At 48.0% G+C, this 21,269-nt stretch overlaps 2 protein-coding genes across 4 annotated transcripts in view; one reads left to right on the top strand and one right to left on the bottom strand.

The window, feature by feature from the left end:
- Nucleotides 1-7,823, bottom strand: part of SLC31A1 (solute carrier family 31 member 1) — a 37,228-nt gene extending 29,405 nt beyond the window's left edge. Inside the window, exons 1-2 of one of the 2 annotated variants that reach the window (XM_084820891.1) lie at nt 7,663-7,823; nt 1,983-2,147 (exon numbers count right to left, since the gene is read on the bottom strand). The gene's annotated coding sequence lies outside the window, so the exon portion shown is untranslated. The remainder of the gene's footprint in view (nt 1-1,982; nt 2,148-7,662) is intronic. The other variant, XM_084820892.1, reaches the window with a different exon arrangement.
- A 137-nt stretch (nt 7,824-7,960) lies between these two features.
- FKBP15 (FKBP prolyl isomerase family member 15) overlaps nt 7,961-21,269 on the top strand; it is a 53,373-nt gene continuing 40,064 nt past the window's right edge. The window contains exon 1 of one of the 2 annotated variants that reach the window (XM_084820976.1): nt 7,961-8,176. In XM_084820976.1, coding sequence (XP_084677102.1) covers nt 8,124-8,176 — 53 coding nt within the window. In that variant the 5' untranslated portion in view covers nt 7,961-8,123. The remainder of the gene's footprint in view (nt 8,177-21,269) is intronic. The other variant, XM_084820977.1, reaches the window with a different exon arrangement.

Raw genomic sequence — 21,269 nt, 5'->3', positions numbered from 1 at the left:
AAGCACTGCTTCCTAGGACTGTAGGAATGAAGCTTCTTTGGCAGGAACCACACCGCCCGTTCCTAGAGCATCTTTTCCTTCCCCCCTGCCTCGCCAGATGCTGGGGGTCTCGGGGGTTGCTAGACAGGCCTTGGGGGCCCCCTTCAGGCCACATGTTTTGCACCCTTGGTCTAAGCTAGCCCCCACAGGACTACTACTAGGAGAACAACTCATTCTGATAGAGATGTCTGGGGAGGGGCAGCAGAAAAAACAAAACAGAGAGGGCTGCAACGAAACAGTCTGCAATACATCACCACTGCCAGCTACTGAAGATTCTATATGACTCAGGATAAGCACTGCTGGTTTGGACAGACGCAGACCTATCCCCCAATCCTGGACAACCTTCCGAAAGCTCCACAGCCTATTCTAGTTTAAGCACTCAAACACTGGCTTTTTTGCAGCCTCAGTTTGAAGCCCCATGTTTACAGTGCATGGAACGCGTGCAGGGGGTGAGCAGCTCTGAGACGACGCAGTTTATCTCTCAGTGTCGTGACCACTTTGTCACCATGTTCAAGTCAAACCCACTGCCGGGAGTTCTGCCAAGACTTTATTGCCTCTGACTTACGATGACAAGAGAATCACTCCTGCAAAGTAAGGCAAACCTTTTTGCATGCCACCGCAATTCTTCAAGGCTTCTCCCCACCCTACCGTCATGTAAGGTAACTACAGATTGGACAGCCGAGCATGAACGAGATAGGTCCCATCTTTTCAGAAGCAGGCGTGCTTTGGTTGCTTCTGCAAGGGAACAGCCCCATTAAGATGTAACAGAACTCGATTTGGCTTGCATAGAGGGTGCTTTGCTCATTCAGAGCCAGTGTGGTGTAGTGGCAAGAGTGTTGGACTAGGAGCTGGGAGATCCGGGTTCTAGTCCCCACTCGGCCGTGGAAGCTCACTGGGTGACTTTGGGCCAGTCACAGACTCTCAGCCCAACCCACCTCACAGGGTTGTTGTTGTGAGGATAAAATGGGGAGGAGGATGATAATGTAAGCCGCCTTGGGTTCCTTGCAAGAGGAAAAAAGGCGGGGTGTAAATGCGATCAATCAATCAATCAATCAATCCAGTATCCAGCCTCATCTATCCCCACGAGCACAGTATTGGCTTTTAAGAAGTTTCATTGTCAAAACATGGCCTCTGAACATTATGCATGGCTGTTTTACATACTGTAAAGCAGTGGTCCCCAACCATTTGGGGGGAGTGGGCACGTTTGGAATCTCGAGAGTGTCATGGGTGTTCTCACAAAATGGCTGCCATGGAGAAAGCCTGCCCCTTCATAAAACAGCTGCCAGGATGGGCATGGCCGGTCACAAAACACTTATTTCCCAGATGGCAAACGGGTGAAACTAAAAGAAAAGTAACTTGTCCAAGAACCTAATTACAATGCAAAGGTGAGAGTCTGAGCTCCAAAATACAAGACCACTGTTTTGAACCCAAATAAAGATGGCACTGGAGGGCAGCATCTCGCTTCGCAGCCAACGCTGGCCTCCCAGTTAAAAAAACACCACATCATTAAAAAAAAAAATCTTAAGAAATAAACTAAGAATCAGGAGGGGCAAGGAGCCTAGCAGGCACCATCTTCAGGCACACTGATGTGCACAGGCACCATGTTGAAGGCCTCCATCTGTGCTGAGTTTACAGTATATGCCTAGATACCTCTTTGGAGCTACTCCCACCACTTTGTCTGGAGTCTGCTCCATGTTTAAACTGGGTTATCTACCTTCATGCAGCTGCCAAGGTGCCACCACCCTTCCTTCCCCCTTCTCTACCTGGAATCACTTTCTTGTACAAACCAGCAGCCACTTCCCGAGGAATTAGGAAGGAAATTTTCCAGAGGAAAAAGACACCCTTCCTTAAGAGTCTCAGCTCAACAACTGTAGTCACAGCAAGGAATATTATTTAAATAATAAATAAAATATCCAACTTGGTAGCATACAATGCATGTTTACCTTCCTCTTGTTCCGCTTGAGGTAGAGAAGAGCTGTGCTTCTAGCAGCAGAGTTGACAAATGGGGAACAGGCAGATTTTCACCCTGGTCCAGCTCAGCACTGCTCCAGGAACAGTCACTTCACATTAGCTCCAACTCCTGGCAACGGGATGTTGATGTCTGTTCACTGCCAATCAAGGGGGGAAAAAACCAGGCTATTTACTCAATAGCTCTGAGAGCCCTGGAAACACAGGATAGTGTTTCAGAAAAGAAGGAATGCTGCCCTTGTGATGCTGATTTTAATTTTGTGCCCACTTTTCATAAAAACAATCGCCACCAGGCAAATGTGCAGCCCAGGGTCAGATGCTGGGATGGAATCAAAGAGCTGGGATGCGGAAGGCACAATAGTGCAACGTCGCTTGTTTTTTCTGGTGCAGTGAATGGCCACATTCACATGTAATGCTAAGTCATGGTTTATGTTAACCATGGTTTGTTGCTGTAGCCATGAATTTTCCTGCACACATTCAAACAAACTGTGGCTTGTTCTCCCTATTTCTGGTTTGTTTGTCTCCTGCCTGTTTTGCCTGCCTTCAGAGTGGTTTCATTTTCAGGCTGTTCTTGCCGGGCACCTCTGTTCCAGGGTAGACAGCAGCACAGACAAGCAGGGGAAAAGTCACAGTTTGGGATTCAGACATTATGACAAGCCATGGGGGTTGTTCACATGTAACGACAACTCATCCGTTTAAAAATCGATGGGTTGGTGTGCATGATGGGACCGCTGCCTGCAGCATGCTTGCCTCTTCCACTTTTACTCAGAAACCCATGATCAGCTCCTTCATAGGTTGCTGAGTGTGACAATTCATCGGTTTTTAAATCAATGGTTGTTGTTACATGTGAAGCAGGTCATGGTTTAAACAAGCCAGATTTCATAAGCCAACAACAAATGATGGCTGCTGTTTATAACTGGTTAACAAACCATGGTTTATTGCAGGGATGGGTTCAGACACCAATCTGGTTTGCATGTAACAATGACCCATACTATTGTTTGTTGAATCATGGGTTGTCGTTATGTGTGAACCTGGAACTATGGGTTAACTCTGGGTTGTTAACCATGAACAACACACAAAGAGAACCCATGGTTTGTTTTTGGGTTGTGAACTCTGGGTTGTTTAAACCATGGGTTATTGTTACGTGTGAATCCAGAACTGTGGGTTGTTCATAGGTTGTTTTGCCAGGCTACAGAGGTGGCATGCAAGAGGGATTAAAAAACAACAGCTGCTCTACATGTCAGTACTATAGTGCCACAAAGGCATTTGGGATAGAGGGAGGGAGTGGGCAAACTGGGCGGGAATCAAACAACCCAGGAATTAACCAAACAACCAGTGGTTTGCTCAATTGTCTGGCAGCCAAATTGTGGGTTAACTCTGGGTAAGCAACAACCCATGGGTTAATTAAACCATGAATTGGCATTATGTGCGAACCTAGTGGCAAGCCAGATTTCAAGAAACCACTCCACAGCTTAGCATTATGTGTGAACCAGGCTAATGTGTGAATGCGCCAACACATCCAGGGCGTGACCACCTTGCTCGCTCCCTTTGTGCCAAGCTCCAGACAGCAAGCCAAGCCAAGACTTCATCCCAACCCTAGAGCAGTGGGGGGGGGAGCTCCCCACCCCCTCCCAGCTCAAAACATGGGCAGAAGCTAGCTATTTGTTTTAGCTTGGCACTTGCCAGTGTAACAAACAGACAGCCAAAACAAACCTCCTCCTCCAAGCTGGAGGGGTGTGGCTGAGAGGCAGAGAAAGCCAACGCATTCTTGCCTTCCCCAAGAAGCTCATTTCTGCGCCTGCTGGCCAAACGGAGTTTCAATAACCTGACAGAGATCAGCCTCTGCCACCCCTCACCAGCTGTGGGCAGAAGGGGGATGGCAGGGGCACATTGGCTTGTTTCTGCAGCTGCCAGGTTGTTGGAGCTTCAACAACCAGTAAGCGCAGAAGAAGTGGAAGATGGCACACTCCCGTCACCCTGCCGGAGTGGAACAGTCAAGGTGCTCATCCGTCCCTGACCTCGTGCTCTCCTATAAAGATGCAGCGTGAAATCAGGGGCAAAACCCGTCTCTTGGGACAGGGGCATACCCTGGCAAACACAGCCACTGCAAAATATGTAAGCCTCTGAAGAAATCATAGGAAAAACAGCGAAGTTTCTGCTCACTACTCTCCTGGAACTCCCTGAAAACACGAGCCCCCTGCTGCAAACATTCTCAGAACAGTAGGGGAGAGTGTTTAACAGAAGTGACCTCCAGAAATGATCCAGAAGTTTGTAAGCATTGGTTTTACCTATTTTCTATGAGAGTAATAGACCACGTCACAAACATCTTAATTTCTCAGATGCCTTTCTCCGAAAAGACTAAGGCATCTTACAACAAAGATTAACACACATACACACAAATGTAAAACAATTTAAAACAGCTAAAAACAATTCACAATAAAATACCACAACCTAATAAAACAACTAAACCCAATAAGACAACTACAGACACAGCACCATGGTCTCTGGAAAGCATCCCAGGGACTGTAGAATATTTTGGATTCACCCTCCTGAAGCTGTAGACACTGCTACAACTTTGGGACGGGGACTCCAAGTTCCAATCCTTTCCCCCTGCAGCCGTCATGGAAAGGATCACGGCACCTGCCCTCTGAGGTCGCACAAGTGGTCTCAGATTACCTCGTGGAGGTAAAAAAGGGGGTGTTCTGGTGGGTGGGGATGGGAGAGGAGAGGCAAGGATACACAAAATCTTATGGCTTCCCTAGCGCCAACCCCACCAATGTGACTACTCTATACAGGCTCAGAGGCTCAACTAGAGGAAAATGTAAAAAAAGGAGGACGTAGAGGTGTAAATTGCTTCCATCGCTCCTCTTGTCCAGATGACAGCAGCTGGTAGGACATAGGATACTTGGAAGCCTCTGTCTAGCGGGCAACAACCCAAATAGCTTGTGCACTAAACCCGATAAAACAAGGATGGACAACTTATGGCCCTCCAGATGTTTAGACTACAGCTCCCATCCTTCACAAGTGCTTACAATGGCTGGGCTGATGGGAATTGTAGTCCAACAACATCTGGAGGGCCACCTTTTGCTCACTCCTGTGACAGAACAACTAAATCCCACTAGGCTGACGTCACCGATTTGCCTCCTCAGCTACTTGTCTGAATCTGTACCCAAGTAATGCAGTTCGAGGGTACACAGAATTTGAATTTCTCACCCATTGTGGGGAAAGTGCTTTTTGGAGACACAACTGATGGGCAAAATACAACTGGCTTCTAAAGCATCAACTCCAAATCAGCTTTTGAGACAGATTCTTATTAGAGGGTCCTTGGTTGTTGTTTTTTAGTTAATCCACAGAGTGTAAAAGACTTTATAAAATCAGTTCTTAATTCTTTTGGGAGAACCGTGTAGCCAACTCGCCACACAAAGGCATTCTAAACCAGCGGGTGAACCTGGCGAAATGCCCAGAAAAGGAACCCGAGGCGCACATGAGCACAACTGAAAACAAATTTCCCCCCAAAGTTGCAGTAGAATAAATTCAGCGGCACCAGCAAAAAGGATTCAAGGTCCTAGTAGTCGGCACCACATTTTGGAAGCCAGCCTAGCACAGGGCAGAGAAACATCTTTCTAAAGTTCTAAGGGTGAGCTTCATTGTTTTGGGAGTCTGGAAGATCCGATGCCTGGAATGTTTATCCACCTTTGCCTGGCAGTCTTGCCACGAAGTGGCCAGTAGCCATCAAAGCAGGGGTGGAAAAATATTCCAAACAAGCCACTCCTATACAGGTTGGAAGGAAAACCTTACATTTCCAAGCGCTAACAAATGTTCAGTGATTTATATTTTGAGCCTGCTTGTCTCCCAAAGTGGCTGACATCAATTAAAAAAAAGAGAGAAAGAAAGATGACTTCCTTACAAGCTTAGGCAGCTGGAATTTAGATACAAAAGAACCACAGTTAGGAAGGCCATTTACACCAGTTACCTGAAAACCACTTGACCTGGAAATACACCCTTCACAGCCCCCTCAAGTAGCCTAAACAGCTCCATCCTTATTCTCTACAATTTCAGCCTTCCACAACCTGGTGCCACCCAAATGTTTTGGACTTCAACTCCCAAGATTCCTGACCACTGCCCATGTTGGCTGTGGCTGGTGGGAGCTGAAGTCGAAAATACAGAGGGTACCAGTTGGGGAAAGCTGCCCTTCCCTTGGTCCTCCCACTTTCACTTCTCCCCACTGATTTCACATCCGCCTTTGACCCTGCTTCCCCGCTCCTCAGCTTTCACCCTCGGCCATCTCACCCTCCTTCATTCTCCCTAACCATCTGCTACTCCCCATTAATTCTCCTCCGCTTCCTCTTTTTGATCCTTCTCTCTCCCTCCCCGCACGTTATCCCCTAACTGTATCTCCATTTTCTACTTCCCAGCCCCATTCTTGCTTCTGATACTTCTTCCCAACTCCCTCAGCACCCACCCCTCACCCGGGAGAGCCAGTGTGCTGTAGCAGCTAGAGTGCTGGAAGGGGACTCGGGAGACCCAGGTTCTAGTCCGTGCTAGCCTGTGTAGTTTCCTGAATGTTATGCTAACAGGGAGAGGAATACGGCTTTCAGATAACATAAATTAATTTATACACACGTTGTTCAGTCCTTTTTCACTCCAGGCTAGGTGCCATTCCAGATAAGGTACACTGAAAAGCCAGTGAGGCGTAGTGGTTAGAGTGCTGGACTGGAAAGACATGGGTTCTAATCCCCACTCAGCCATGAAGCTCACTGGGGCCCATCACTGACTCTCAGCCTAACCTACCTCACAGGGTTGCTGTGAGGATAAAATGGAGGAGGATCACATAAGCCGCCTTGAGCTCCTCGGATGAAAAAAAGGTGGGATATAAATGTAACAAATGAAATGAAATGGGCTCTCTTTTTCTCCTCCCACCACTCTGCTCTCTCTCCAACCTCAACCCCCTAAACCCTTGACACCCCCTTCCTTGCCCCCACCCATTCACCCCTCCCCCGATACCACCGCGCCCCCCCAGTCTCATTCACACACTTTCTTTTCCTTCTCCCCACCCTTTCCATTAGCTCCAGCCTTCCTCAACATGGCGCCCTCCAGACGAGTTGGGCAACAACTCCCATCATCCCCAACAGAATGGGCTAGGGGGAGGCGTCACAAACTGCACTGGCTGGGGATAATGGGAGCTGCAGTCCAGCTCATCTGCAGGGCACTGGCTTGGGGGCAGCACAGGCCACGGTGGCTGGGGATAATGGGAGTTGCAGTCCAGCTCATCTGCAGGGCACTGAGAGTGTGTGGGGGGCAGCACAGGCCACGCTGGCAGGGGCTGATAGGAGCTGTGGTCCAACTCATTTACAGGGCACCGGGTGTGGAGGGCAGTGGCGGTCCGCGCAGGCTGGGGGTGATGGGAATTGCAGCCCGCGGCTTGTGGCGGGCTGCACGGGGATGATGGGAGGTGCAGTCCACCCCACGCGGAGGAAGGCTGATCCCTCGCTTACTCCTCCGTTTTCGGTCTCCCCGTCCCCCTCAGCGCCCTCTGCCGCCTCGGCATCCGCAGCGAGGGCGGCGGCATCCGCAGCGAGGGCGGCGGCAGCCGCCCCCCCCCCCGGCCAGGGCCCGGGCCCGGGCCCGGGCCAGACTCCCTCCTCAGCCCCTCGCTCACTCGCTCACTCGCTCGCTCGCCGGCCAGCCGCGCGCCCCTCGACGACCCCCCGCGCCCGCTCCGCCGGAGACGTGTCCCCGCTCCGAGCCGGCCGCCTCCGCCGCTCCTCATTGGCCGCCGCGCGCGCCACGTGCCCGCCTCCCTCCACGCAGCGCTCGACCCCTGTTGGCCAAGCCGTGCCTCCTCATCTGCATCCCCGCGCCCCGCCCCTTCCAGAGGCCCGCCCAGCCGCCCGCGAGCCCGCGCCTCCAGGAAGATTGGGCTTTCCGGCGAGCCGTACCGATCACGTGCTCAGGCACGGCCGGCCTCCTTTCGCTTCATAATTTGGCTCCCTGGCTGGCCCGGCGCGGTGCCGGCCGGGGGGGGGGGGAGCGGCGGGGGTACGACACTGTCGTGAAGCGCCCGTCCCCTCTTCGCCGCGCTTTGCGCCACTGCCTCCCGGGTTGGCGGCGGCAAGATGTTCGGGGGCGCCGAGGAGGATGACGCGGACTTCTTGTCCCCGACCGGAGGGTGAGAGAGCAGCAGCCTCCTGAGTGGGGGGGACCAAAGTTTGGGGTGAGGCGGTGTCAGGAGGAGGAACCGGAAGCGGGCGTGGGGGTACTTCCGTTTTGTGTGTAGCCCTCTCGGGGCTTCGCTCCAGAGTGTGCCTTCATGCGTTTAGCCACCTTCCGACCTGGTGCCCCTTCAAGGGGTGCCAGCCAGCACAACTACAGCATGTGCTGGCTGGGGATGATGGGAGGTGTCGTCCAGCCAGTGCCAAGCTTGCCAGGCTTTGGGCGTGTGCAGTGCTTATTAAGGGCGCTTCTGTGCATGTGCAGAGCGCCTTTCGCTCCCCTCAGCCACTAAGTATTGTAAAGTTCTCTGTGCGGGGGTGTATTTGGGCCCAAAATGTGTATACAGGAAAGATCTGAATGTCCCTGATAGCCATGATAGTGCGGTCACTGAACTTGAGCCGGACATCCTCGAGAGTGAAGTCAAGTGGGCCTTAGGAAGCATTAGTAACAACAAAGCTAGCGGAGATGACAGTATTCCAGCCGAGCTATTTAAAATCCTAAAAGATGATGCTGTTAAAGTGCTGCATTCAATATGCCAACAAATCTGGAACACTCAACAGTGGCCACAAGACTGGAAAAGGTCACTTTACATTCCAATTCCAAAGAAGGGCAACGCCAAAGAGTGTTCAAACTACCGCACAATTGCGCTCATTTCACATGCCAGCAAGGTGATGCTCAAAATCCTACAAGCTAGGCTTCAGCAGTATGCGAACCGAGAACTACCGGAAGTACAAGCTGGGTTTCGAGGAGGCAGAGGAACTAGAGATCAAATCGCCAACATTCGCTGCATCATGGAGAAAGCAAGAGAATTCCAGAAAAACGTCTATTTCTGCTTCATTGACTACGCTAAAGCCTTTGATTGTGTGGATCACAACAAACTGTGGCAAATTCTGAAAGTGATGGGAGTACCAGACCACCTTACCCGTCTCCTGAGAAACCTGTACGAGGGTCAAGAAGCAACAGTAAGAACCAGACATGGAACAACCAATTGGTTCAAAATTGGGAAAGGAGTACGACAAGGCTGCATATTGTCACCCTGCTTATTTAACTTATATGCAGAGTACATCATGAGAAATGCCGGGTTGGATGAATCAGAGGTCGGAATTAAGATTGCCGGGAGAATTATCAACAACCTCCGATATGCAGACGATACCACCCTAATGGCAGAAAGCGAAGAGGATCTCAAGAGCCTCTTGTTGAGGGTGAAAGAGGAGAGTGCAAAAGCTGGTTTGAAACTCAACATTAAAAAAACTAAGATCATGTCATCTGGCCCCATCACTTCCTGGCATATAGAAGGGGAAGAAATGGAAGCAGTGACAGATTTTACTTACTTGGGCTCCAAGATCACCGCAGACGGTGACTGTAGCCATGAAATTAAAAGACGCTTGCTCCTTGGGAGGAAAGCTATGGCAAACCTAGACAGCATAGTAAGAAGCAGAGACATCACCTTGCCGACAAAGGTCCGTCTAATCAAAGCGATGGTTTTCCCAGTAGTAATGTATGGCTGTGAGAGCTGGACTATAAGGAAGGCTGAGCGCCGAAGAATTGATGCTTTCGAACTGTGGTGCTGGAGAAGACTCTTACGAGTCCCCTGGACTGCAAGGAGGTCAAATCAGTCCATCCTAAAGGAAATCAACCCTGAGTGCTCATTGGAAGGACAGATACTGAAGCTGAAGCTCCAATATTTTGGCCACCTAATGCGAAGAGAAAACTCCCTGGAAAAGACCCTGATGCTGGGAAAGACTGAAGGCAAAAGGAGAAGGGGACGGCAGAGGATGAGATGGCTAGATAGCATCACCGATGCAATGAATATGAACTTGAGCACGCTCCGGGAGAGAGCGCAGGACAGGAAGGCCTGGCGTGCTATGGTCCATGGGGTCACGAAGAGTCGGACACGACTGAACGACTGAACAACAACAACAACGTTGGGGAAGGCTGGTTTAGAGGCTAAGATGGAGCTACATCTACAGCTAAGATGGAGCTGCTATAAAAGGATGTGAATCGTTTTATGAGTTGGAAAATCCCCTGATTCACATCCTTTTATGGCAGCCTTCCCCAACCTGGTGCACTCTATATGTGCTGGACTTCAATTCCCATCATTTCCATGATGGCCAAAGATGGGAATTGCAAGTTTACATATCTGGAAGGCACAAGGTTGGGGGAAGGTTTCCTTAGCAAGTAGCATCTGCACAGCAGCTTCTCAGGTTCACAATTCAGCATCGTCGTACTTGGCTCAGGAGCACCTGGAAATATTCAGGAGTAGGGATTCTGCGTCTCCTTGAGACTCCACTGACTCCATTCATATATTTATTTACATTGTAGTCCAAAACATCTGGGAGCCACCTTGTTGGGGAAGGCTGTTTTCTGAATCACTGGCTGTAGCTCCATCTCAGTCTCTTCTTGCTAGGTGGGGGGGTTACTGGTCTGCCACACAGGGTTGTTTGTAAGGATTAATGACAACATGTATGTGAAATGCTCTGAACAGCATTTTTCTCCCTCTCTCAAAAAACACGACATTTTTCTCCCTCTCTGAAAATACTAGAACCCGGGGTCATCCCATGAAGCTGATTAGTGGGAGATTCAGGACAGATAAAAGGAAGTCCTTCTTCACACAGTGCAGAGTTAAACTACGGAATTCACTACCACAGGATGTAGTGATGGCCGCCAATTTGGATGGCTTTAAAAGGGGGATGGACAAATTCCTGGAGGAAAAAGCTATCAATGGCTACTAGTCCTGATGGCTGTGTGCTACCACCAGAGACAGTGAGCCTATGTGCACCAGTTGCTGGGGAACATGGGTGGGAGGGTGCTGTTGTGCTCATGCCCTGCTTGTGGATTCCTGGTCGACAGCTGGTTGGCCACTGTGTGAACAGAATACTGGACTAGATGGACCCTTGGTCTGATCCAGCACAGCTGTTTTTATGTTCTTATGTTCTGAGAGCACATTTCTAAAACGACATACAGGGAAATGCCATCAGAACAGAGCTGCAGCTGTTCCCCAGTTGGACCATGTGAGTCAGTAAAGGTCCTCTCCCAGGGAGCATTTGAGTCTCCCACGTATTTGCTGGGAAGGGGAGGAGGGCTGCCCTGGCCTCAGGAATTTATCAAACCTAGATTTTCTGTGCCACGGGTAGGCAGGCTTGAGGCTTGCGGGATTTACTTGTGTGTGGTTGTTGTTGTTTTTACTAGAACCCTGAGATCCATCAGTTGGAGGCAGGAGCAAAATACTGGTGCAGGCAGTCATGTGCTAAGAATGAAGGAACACAGTGCCTCTGCACACATGCTCAGCCCAGGAATTTATGAGCAGTACCAGAACCAAGCTCAAAAGTCCTTTCACTCAGAAAGTCACTCCTGTTTCCTCCCCCATTGCGACATTCTTGTTCAACAACTTAATTTCGAGTGTGGGGGAGGTTTTTAGTGTTTGCCATTTTGGAGTCAGAAATGCTTGGCGGTCTACTGGACAAATTCATGGAGGATGAGGCTATCTGTCTACTAGTGCTGATGGCTTTATGCTACCTCAAATATCACAGGCACTATGCCCATGTACACCAGTTGCTGGGGAACATGGGTGGGAGGATACTGTTGCACTCATGTCCTGCTTGTGGGTTTCCCACAGGCAACTGGTTGGCCACAGTGTGAACAGAATCCTGGACTAGATGGACTCTTGGTCTGATCCAGCAGTGGTCTTCTTGTGTTCTTATGTACTGCAAATCACCCAAAGGGCTCCCAGTAGCTCCCACTCTACCTTCTGCCCACCCCCATTCTATGCCGCCTCGAAGAAGGGCTTGTCCCATGGTTTTTGAAACCCTGCTCTCTCTCTCTCTCTCTCTTTTGCTGCCACAGCTAAATCTCCTCCTGGCATATGTTAGAAATCCATGGGCCTGCCTAGTTCTTCTCGAGTGTTTGTTGGAGGGGTAAGATAAGTGGCCGTGGTGGTGTCTGAGGGAGTCTTCTGGGTGTTAACCGGCTGTGTTGCCTCAAAAGTCTTTAAGGGTGGTGCTTGGGAAGTCGATTGTTTGGCCTCTGAGAGTGGCAAGGACACTGTGAGATAAGTGAGTTGGGAGGTCAGATTGTGCAACAGTGGAGCTTGGTCGGGGGTGAGAGGTTGGAGGGGCATTTATTGATTAGAGCAGTGTTGCTGTGATTGCTGATCACAATTTTTTTACCGCCAGCCTTGGTCCAGCAAAAGAGCACTGCATCATCATTGGCACTATGGAAAATGAGGAAAGCCCCCCCCCCCCCACCTGTGTCTTGTGAAAATAGTTGTTGCTGCTAGTAGTCTGGAAAGGATTATTGGAAAACAGCAGGATGATAAGGGCTCCAGAAGGAAAACACTCTGAGGAAATGCTGATGTGAGGACTAGGTGAATTCCACAATTGCAGCACTGTGCTACAGTTTAGTAACCTCAGGATTTTTCTGGTATCAGAGGCAGCATGCCAGTTGCTGGAGAACATGAGGTCTTACTGCCAGTAACGAAGGCTTAGGAGCATTTCAACAAAGCATTTCAACCTTTTAGAATAGGGAGAACAGTACAAAAACCAGGAATTTGCCAAATGATCAGAGATTGGGGGTTAATGACTGGGGCCAGGGGAAGGGAGCGTGGTCCTCTGGGGAACCCCCAAAGGCCACATTTGGCTTGTGGGAGTGCAGGTTTGTCTTAAGCGAATGTTTTGCCCAGCCTTGGCTCCAAAGGTCATAAGAATATAAGAAGAGCCATGCTGGATCAGACCAAGGGTCCATCTAGTCCAGCATTCTGTTCATACAGTGGCAGCCCAGCTACCCACAGGAAACTCACAAGCAGGACAGGAGTGCAATAGCATCCTCTCACCCATGTTCCCCACAACTGGTGTACATAGGCACACTGCCTCTGATACTGGGGGTAGAATATTGCCATCAGGACTAGTAGCCATTGATAGCTTTCTCTTCCATGACTTTATCTACCCCCCTCTTAAAGCCTTCCAAATTGGTGGCTGTCACTACGTCTTGTGGTAGAGAATTCCATAGTTTGACAATGTGCTATGTGAAGCAATAATTCCTTTATCTGTCCTGAATCTCCCACTAAACAGTTTCATGGGATGACCCCTTTGGTTTCTAGTATTATGAGAGAGGGAGAAAAATGTCTCCCTATCCCCTGCCCCCAGACCGTGCATAATTTTGCACGCCTCTATCATGTCTCCCCTCACTCTTCTCCACGCTAAACAATCCCAGTCCTTTGAGCAGAGATGCCAACGGAATGAGGCCTGTGAGAGATGTTTTCTGGTTCCAAGATTTTCTGTCTTGGGACTACTTTGGGACCTCTGCCAGCACTGATTCTATGTGACTTCCTCTTTTTTTCTTCTGTCGCCCTCCCCTGCGAAGCCAACTAGGCACGTGAGGGCCGTGTGACGGAGCAACCCATGAGCCTGCACCTTAAGCCAGACCATGTCATGGCGAAATGTCTCTCTTCCCCTTGACCTGGAGTTCCACAAGGAAAAAAATGAAATGCTTAGATAGTAATCCCTTCCCTTCTCCTCCACACTTCACGGTTCCCCCCTCAAACCTATATGTTCAACTGTTAGCAGTTTCACTCCTGCAGAAATCTCAAAAAGAGCTACTTGGGGATTATACGGGAGAGCTCCCCCCCCCTCCAAGTCATAAAGCAATTCCAGAGGGTCACTATTGTGCAAACATAGAGTTGCCTTTGCAAATCGTACCTGGGTTTCCCCCTGATGCTCCCAGAGGAGAAAAGGGTGTGGGGAGATGTGATTACACTTGAAAAACTGGGAATGCGTGTTGAATGGATAGGAGTAGCTGGAGAATGAGCTGGGGGGACTCGAGCGGCAATGTCAGACCCCTGGCGGACGGAATATCTTTGGCAGGCGGGCCATGGGTTTGTCTCTTCTGCGGCAATTCTTTGCTGTGGGGCGAGGGTGGGAGTGTTTCTGTCTTCAGGTGATCTTAACCTAGATTTTAAAATTGTGCTTGAGTCCTAGGATATTTGGGGTGGTTGTTTAGTGCAGAGTTTAGTATGTGCATCTTGAAATTGCACCATTGAAGAGTACTGGTTTTAATTTTTTAATATTCAGATTTCTAGCTCTCAAGCATGTGAAAGTAGGTGTGTGAGTGTGTGTGTGTGTGTGTGTGTTGAGTTTCTAATCCCAGAATGAATTGAAGTTGATGAGCTTCTGAATGCACAAGGGGAAAATGCTTGTTTGAAACTGTTTCTCCTTGCTCTCTTCCGGCATTGGAATGTCGTTGCATGGGGCAAGCTGACCTGACGGGGCAGGGTATCTAGCTTTGCAAATACTGGGACTTGTTTTCTGCTGAGCACTGTAATTCAGAAATGGTCTTTACTTTCAGCTTCCAGAAAGAGCTTTGAAAAAAGAAAATATTTAAACTGGGACTTGGACGATGGGTTTGAAACAGTTGAATGAAGAATCTTGTAATCTGTGTGTGACCATGTGGATAATGTATAAGTCAGAGGTGCAAAACCTGAGGCCTGGGATCCCAGTCTGGTCCTCCAATGGTCCCAATCCAGTCCTCTGGGATTCCCCAGAGGGCCACTCCCTCTTCTTCTGGCCCATCCCCTTTCCCCCTGACCGCCAGTCATTTGGTACTTTCCTATCCTTTGACCAGTTTTTCCCCCCAATCTAAAAAGTCGAAATGCCTCTCTGAAGGCTTAGTTACCAATAGCAAGAGCTCTAAGCTAAAAAATACTGGTGTTTTTGGCCCTGCCCCTTTTGTTTTTGGCCCTGCCCACGGCCTGAATGTGGCCCCCAAGAGCTTCTCTGAAATGGAATTTGGCCCTTGGACTGAAAGAGATTCTGCACCCCTTTCATAAGCTGTATTTTGCCAACCCAGACCCTTCCTCAACTGAGGAAACTTACTTTAAGTTCCTGTCCCCTCCATTAGAGTCTTACTTATCTAGAGAGAGAGACTGGTCCAAATAACTTGTAACAAGCATCGTAAAGGGAGACATGATAGAAATGTACACAATTATGCATGGTGTGGAGAAAGTGGATAGGGAGACATTTTTCTGCCTCTCTCATTATACTAGAACCCAGTGGGATCATCCCATGAAGCTGATGGGTGGGAGATTCAGGACCGATGGAAGGGTTTCTTCACATAGTGAAGAGTTAAGCTATACAATTCGCTACCACAACATGCCAATTTGGATGGCTTTAAAAGGGGGTTAGATAAATTCCACCAGAGATATGTCGGTATACCATCAGAAGATGGGACTCCCAGGTCGGAAGATGGTCAAAATGCTACTGGGGAGGAACAGAGGATAAGTTCAACTAGCCCCAGATGTGATGACGCAGCTAGCTCAAAGCCGAAAGGATGGCTAGCAGCTGATGGTGCTGGTGGTGAACGACGAATCCGATGTTCTAAAGATCAACACACCGTAGGAACCTGGAATGTAAGATCTATGAGCCAGGGCAAATTGAATGTGGTTATTGGGGAGATGTCAAGATTAAATATAGACATTTTGGGTGTCAGTGAACTGGAATGGGCCACTTCACATCAGATGACCACCAGATCTACTACTGTGGACAAGAGGACCACAGAAGAAATGGAGTAGCCTTCATAATTAATAATAAAGTGGCTAAAGCAGTGCTTGGATACAATCAAAAAAACGATAGAATGATCTCAATTCGAATTCAGGGCAAGCCATTTAACATCACAGTGATCCAAATACACGCCCCAACTACAGATGCTGAAGAAGCAGAAGTAGATCAGTTCTATGAGGATCTGCAGTACCTACTGGATTATATGCCAAAAAGAGATGTTATTTTCATTACAGGAGACTGGAATGCTAAGGTGGGTAGTCAAACGACACCTGGAATTACAGGCAAGCATAGTCTGGGAGAACAAAATGAAGTGGGACATAGGCTGATAGAATTTTGCCAAGACAGCTCACTGTGCATAACAAACACTCCCTTCCAACAACCTAAGAGACGACTTTATACATGGACTTCACCAGATGGTCGACACCGAAATCAGATTGACTACATCCTTTGTAGCCAAAGGTGGCGGACATCTATGCAGTCGGTAAAAACAAGACCTGGAGCTGATTGTAGTTCAGATCAGGAACTTCTTATTGCACAATTTAGAATCAGACTAAAGAGAACAGGGAAGACCCACAGATCAGTTAGATATGAGCTCACTAATATTCCTAATGAATATGCAATGGAGGTGAAGAATAGATTTAAGGGACTAGATTTAGTAGATAGGGTCCCGGAAGAACTATGGACAGAAGTTCGCAACATTGTTCAGGAGGAGGCAACAAAAAATGTCCCAAAGAAAAAAGAAAACCAAGAAGGCAAGATGGCTGTCTGCTGAGACACTGGAAGCAGCCCAAGAAACAAGGAAAGCAAAAGGCAACAGTGATAGGGGAAGATATGCCCAGTTAAATGCAAAATTCCAGCGGTTAGCCAGAAGAGATAAGGAATTATTTTTAAACAAGCAATGCGTGGAAGTGGAAGAAGATAACAGAATAGAAAGGACAAGAGACCTCTTCCAGAAAATTAGAAACATTAGTAACTTCCAGGCAAAAACGGGTATGATCAAAAACAAAGATGGCAAGGACCTAACAGAAGCAGAAGAGATCAAGAAAAGGTGGCAGGAATATACGGAAGATCTGTATAGGAAGGATAATAATATCGGGGATAGATTTGACGGTGTGGTCAGTGAGTTAGAGCCAGACATCCTGAAGAGTGAGGTTGAATGGGCCTTAAGAAGCATTGCTAATAACAAGGCAGCAGGAGATGACGGTATCCCAGCTGAACTGTTTAAAATCTTGCAAGATGATACTGTCGAGGTGATGCATGCCATATGCCAGCAAATTTGGAAAACACAAGAATGGCCACCAGATTGGAAAAAACCAACTTATCCCCATATCAAAAAAGGGAAACCCTAAAGAATTTTAGGCACTTACTTCACATGGTTCAAAATTGGGAAAAGAGTACGACAAGGCTGAATATTGTCGCCCTGCTTATTTAACTTATATGCAGAGTTGTTGTTCAGTCGTTCAGTCGTGTCCGACTCTTCGTGACCCCATGGACCATAGCACGCCAGGCCTTCTTGTCTTGCGCTCTCTCCCGGAGCGTGCTCAAGTTCATATTCATTGCATCCGTAATGCTATCTAGCCATCTCATCCTCTGCCGTCCCCTTCTCCTTTTGCCTTCATTCTTTCCCAGCATCAGGGTCTTTTCCAGGGAGTTTTCTCTTCGCATTAGGTGGCCAAAATATTGGAGCTTCAGCTTCAGTATCTGTCCTTCCAATGAGCACTCAGGGTTGATTTCCTTTAGGATGGACTGATTTGACCTCCTTGCAGTCCAGGGGACTCGTAAGAGTCTTCTCCAGCACCACAGTTCGAAAGCATCAATTCTTCGGCGCTCAGCCTTCCTTATAGTCCAGCTCTCACAGCCATACATTACTACTGGGAAAACCATCGCTTTGATTAGACGGACCTTTGTCGGCAAGGTGATGTCTCTGCTTCTTACTATGCTGTCTAGGTTGGCCATAGCTTTCCTCCCCAGGAGCAAGCGTCTTTTAATTTCATGGCTACAGTCACCGTCTGCGGTGATCTTGGAGCCCAAGAAAGTAAAATCTGTCACTGCTTCCATTTCTTCCCCTTCTATATGCCAGGAAGTGATGGGGCCAGATGCCATGATCTTAGTTTTTTTAATGTTGAGTTTCAAACCAGCTTTTGCACTCTCCTCTTTCATCCTCAACAAGAGGCTCTTGAGATCCTCTTCGCTTTCTGCCATTAGGGTGGTATCGTCTGCATATCGGAGGTTGTTGATAATTCTCCCAGCAATCTTAATTCCGACCTCTGATTCATCCAACCCGGTATTTCTCATGATGTACTCTGCATATAAGTTAAATAAGCAGGGTGACAATATGCAGCCTTGTCGTACTCCTTTCCCAATTTTGAACCAATCGGTTGTTCCATGTCTGGTTCTTACTGTTGCTTCTTGACCCTCGTACAGGTTTCTCAGGAGACAGGTAAGGTGGTCTGGTACTCCCATCAGTTTAAGAATTTGCCACAGTTTGTTGTGATCCACACAATCAAAGGCTTTAGCGTAGTCAATGAAGCAGAAATAGACGTTTTTCTGGAATTCTCTTGCTTTCTCCGTGATGCAGCGAATTTTGGCGATTTGATCTCTAGTTCCTCTGCCTCTTCTAAACCCAGCTTGTACTTCCGGTAGTTCTCGGTTCACATACTGCTGAAGCCTAGCTTGTAGGATTTTGAGCATCACCTTGCTGGCATGTGAAATGAGCGCAATTGTGCGGTAGTTTGAACACTCTTTGGCATTGCCCTTCTTTGGAATTGGAATATAAACTGACCTTTTCCAGTCTTGTGGCCACTGTTGAGTGTTCCAGATTTGTTGGCATATTGAATGCAGCACTTTAACAGCATCATCTTTTAGGATTTTAAATAGCTCAGCTGGAATACTGTCATCTCCGTTAGCTTTGTTTTTAGTAATGCTTCCTAAGGCCCACTTGACTTCACTGTCTAGGATGTCCGGCTCAAGTTCAGTGACCGCACTATCATGGCTATCAGGGACATTCAGATCTTTCCTGTATAGTTCTTCTGTGTATTCTTGCCACCTCTTCTTAATCTCATCTGCTTCTGTTAGGTCCCTGCCTTCTTTGTCCTTTATCATGCCCGTCTTTGCACAAAACGTTCCCTTGAGATCTCCAATTTTCTTGAAGAGATCTCTAGTCTTTCCCATTCTGTTGTTTTCCTCGATTTCTTTGCATTGTTCATTTAAGAAGGCCTTCTTGTCTCTCCTTGCTATTCTCTGGAACTCTGCATTCAGTTGGGTATATCTTCCCCTTTCTCCCTTGCTTTTTGCTTCCCTTCTTTCGTGAGCTACTTGTAAAGCCTCATCAGACAGCCACTTTGCTTTCTTGCATTTCTTTTTCTTTGGGATGGATTTCGTTGCTGCCTCCTGAACAATGTTACGGACCTCCGTCCATAGTTCCTCAGGCACTGTGTCTATCAGGTCTAATCCCTGAAATCTATTCCTCACCTCCCCTGTATATTCATCAGGGATATGATTTAAGTCATACCTGAACGGTTTAGTGGTTTTCCCGACGTTCTTCAATTTAAGCCGAAATTTTGCAAGAAGCAGCTCATGATCTGAGCCACAGTCAGCTCCAGGTCTTGTTTTTACTGACTGTATGGAGCTTCTCCATCTTTGGCTGCAAAGGACATAATCAATCTGATTTCGATACTGACCATCTGGTGACGTCCATGTGTAGAGTCGCCTCTTGTGCTGTTGGAAAAGAGTGTTTGCTATGATCAGCGTGTTCTCTTGGCAAAACTCTATTAGCTTTTGTCCTGCTTCATTTTGTACACGAAGGCCATGCGTGCCTGTTATCCCGGTGATTTCTTGACTTCCTACTTTGGCATTCCAATCCCCTATGATGAAGAGGACATCTTTTTTTGGTGTTAGTTCTAGAAGGTGTTGTAGGTCTTCATAGAACCGATCAACCTCAGCTTCTTCGGCCTCAGTGGTTGGGGCATAGACTTGAATTACTGTGATGTTGAATGGTTTGCCTTGGATTCGTACTGAGATCATTCTATCATTTTTAAGATTGTACCCCAGTACTGCTTTTTCCACCCTTTTGTTGACTATGAGTGCTACTCCATTTCTTCTAAGGGATTCTTGCCCACAATAGTAGATATGATGGTCACCTGAATTAAATTCGCCCATGCCTGTCCATTTTAGTTCGCAGATTCCCAAGATGTCAATGTTCAATCTTGCCATCTCATGTTTGACCACCTCCAGCTTACCTTGATTCATTGATCTGACATTCCAGGTTCCTAAACAATATTGTTCTTTACAGCATCGGATTTTCTTTTCACCACCAGACACATCCACAGCTGAGTGTCCTTTCGGGTTTGGCCCAGCCGCTTCACTCTTTCTGGCACTACTTGGAAATACCCTCTGCTCTTCCTCAGTAGCATATTGGACACCTTCCGACCTGAGGGGCTTATCTTCCGGCGTCATCTCTTTTAGCCTTCTGATACGTTCCATGGGGTTTTCTTGGCAAGAATACTGGAGTGGGTTGCCATTTCCTTCTCCAGTGGACTACATTTTGTCAGAACTCTCTGCCATGACCTGTCCGTCTTGGGTGGCCCTGCACGGCATAGCTTATGGCTTCACTGAGTTACGCAAGCCCCTTCGCCACAAGAAGACAGTGATCCATGAAGGGGATATGCAGAGTACATCATGAGAAATGCCAGGTTGGATGAATCACAGGTCGGAATTAAGATTGCAGGGAGAATTATCAACAACCTCAGATACACAGACAGTACCACCCTAATGGCAGAAAGCGAAGAGGATCTAAAGAGCCTCTTGTTGAGGGTGAAAGTGGAGAGTGCAAAAGCTGGTTTGAAACTCAACATTAAAAAAACTAAGAACATGGCATCTGGCCCCATCACTTTCTGTCATATAGAAAGGGAAGAATGGAAGCAGTGACAGATTTTATTTTCTTGGGCTCCAAGATCACCGCAGACGGTGACTGTAGCCATGAAATTAAAAGATGCTTGCTCCTTGGGAGGAAAGCTATGGCAAACCTAGACAGCATAGTAAGAAGCAGAGACATCACCTGGCCAACAAAGGTTCGTATAATCAAAACTATGGTTTTCCCAGTAGTAATGTATGGCTGTGAGAGCTGGACTATAAGGAAGGCTGAGCGCCAAAGAATCGATGCGTTCGAACTGTGGTGCTGGGGAAGACTCTTACGAGTCCCCTGGACTGCAAGGAGGTCAAAAGGAGGTCAAATCAGTCCATCCTAAAGGAAATCAACCCTGAGTGCTCATTGGAAGGACAGATACTGAAGCTGAAGCTCAAATATTCTGGCCACCTAATGCGAAGAGAAAACTCCCTGGAAAAGACCCTGATGCTGGGAACAACTGAAGGCAAAAGGAGAAGGGGACGGCAGAGGATGAGATGGGTAGATAGCATCACCGATGCAATGAATATGAACTTGAGCACACTCCGGGAGAGAGTGGAGGACAGGAAGGCCTGGCGTGCTACAGTCCATGGTGT

The sequence above is a fragment of the Heloderma suspectum genome, chromosome 14 (genome assembly GCF_057233095.1).
Source record: "Heloderma suspectum isolate Gila_16-S chromosome 14, 16-S_ref, whole genome shotgun sequence".
Taxonomy (NCBI): domain Eukaryota; kingdom Metazoa; phylum Chordata; class Lepidosauria; order Squamata; family Helodermatidae; genus Heloderma; species Heloderma suspectum.
This window is presented reverse-complemented; position numbering and strand designations above follow the sequence as displayed.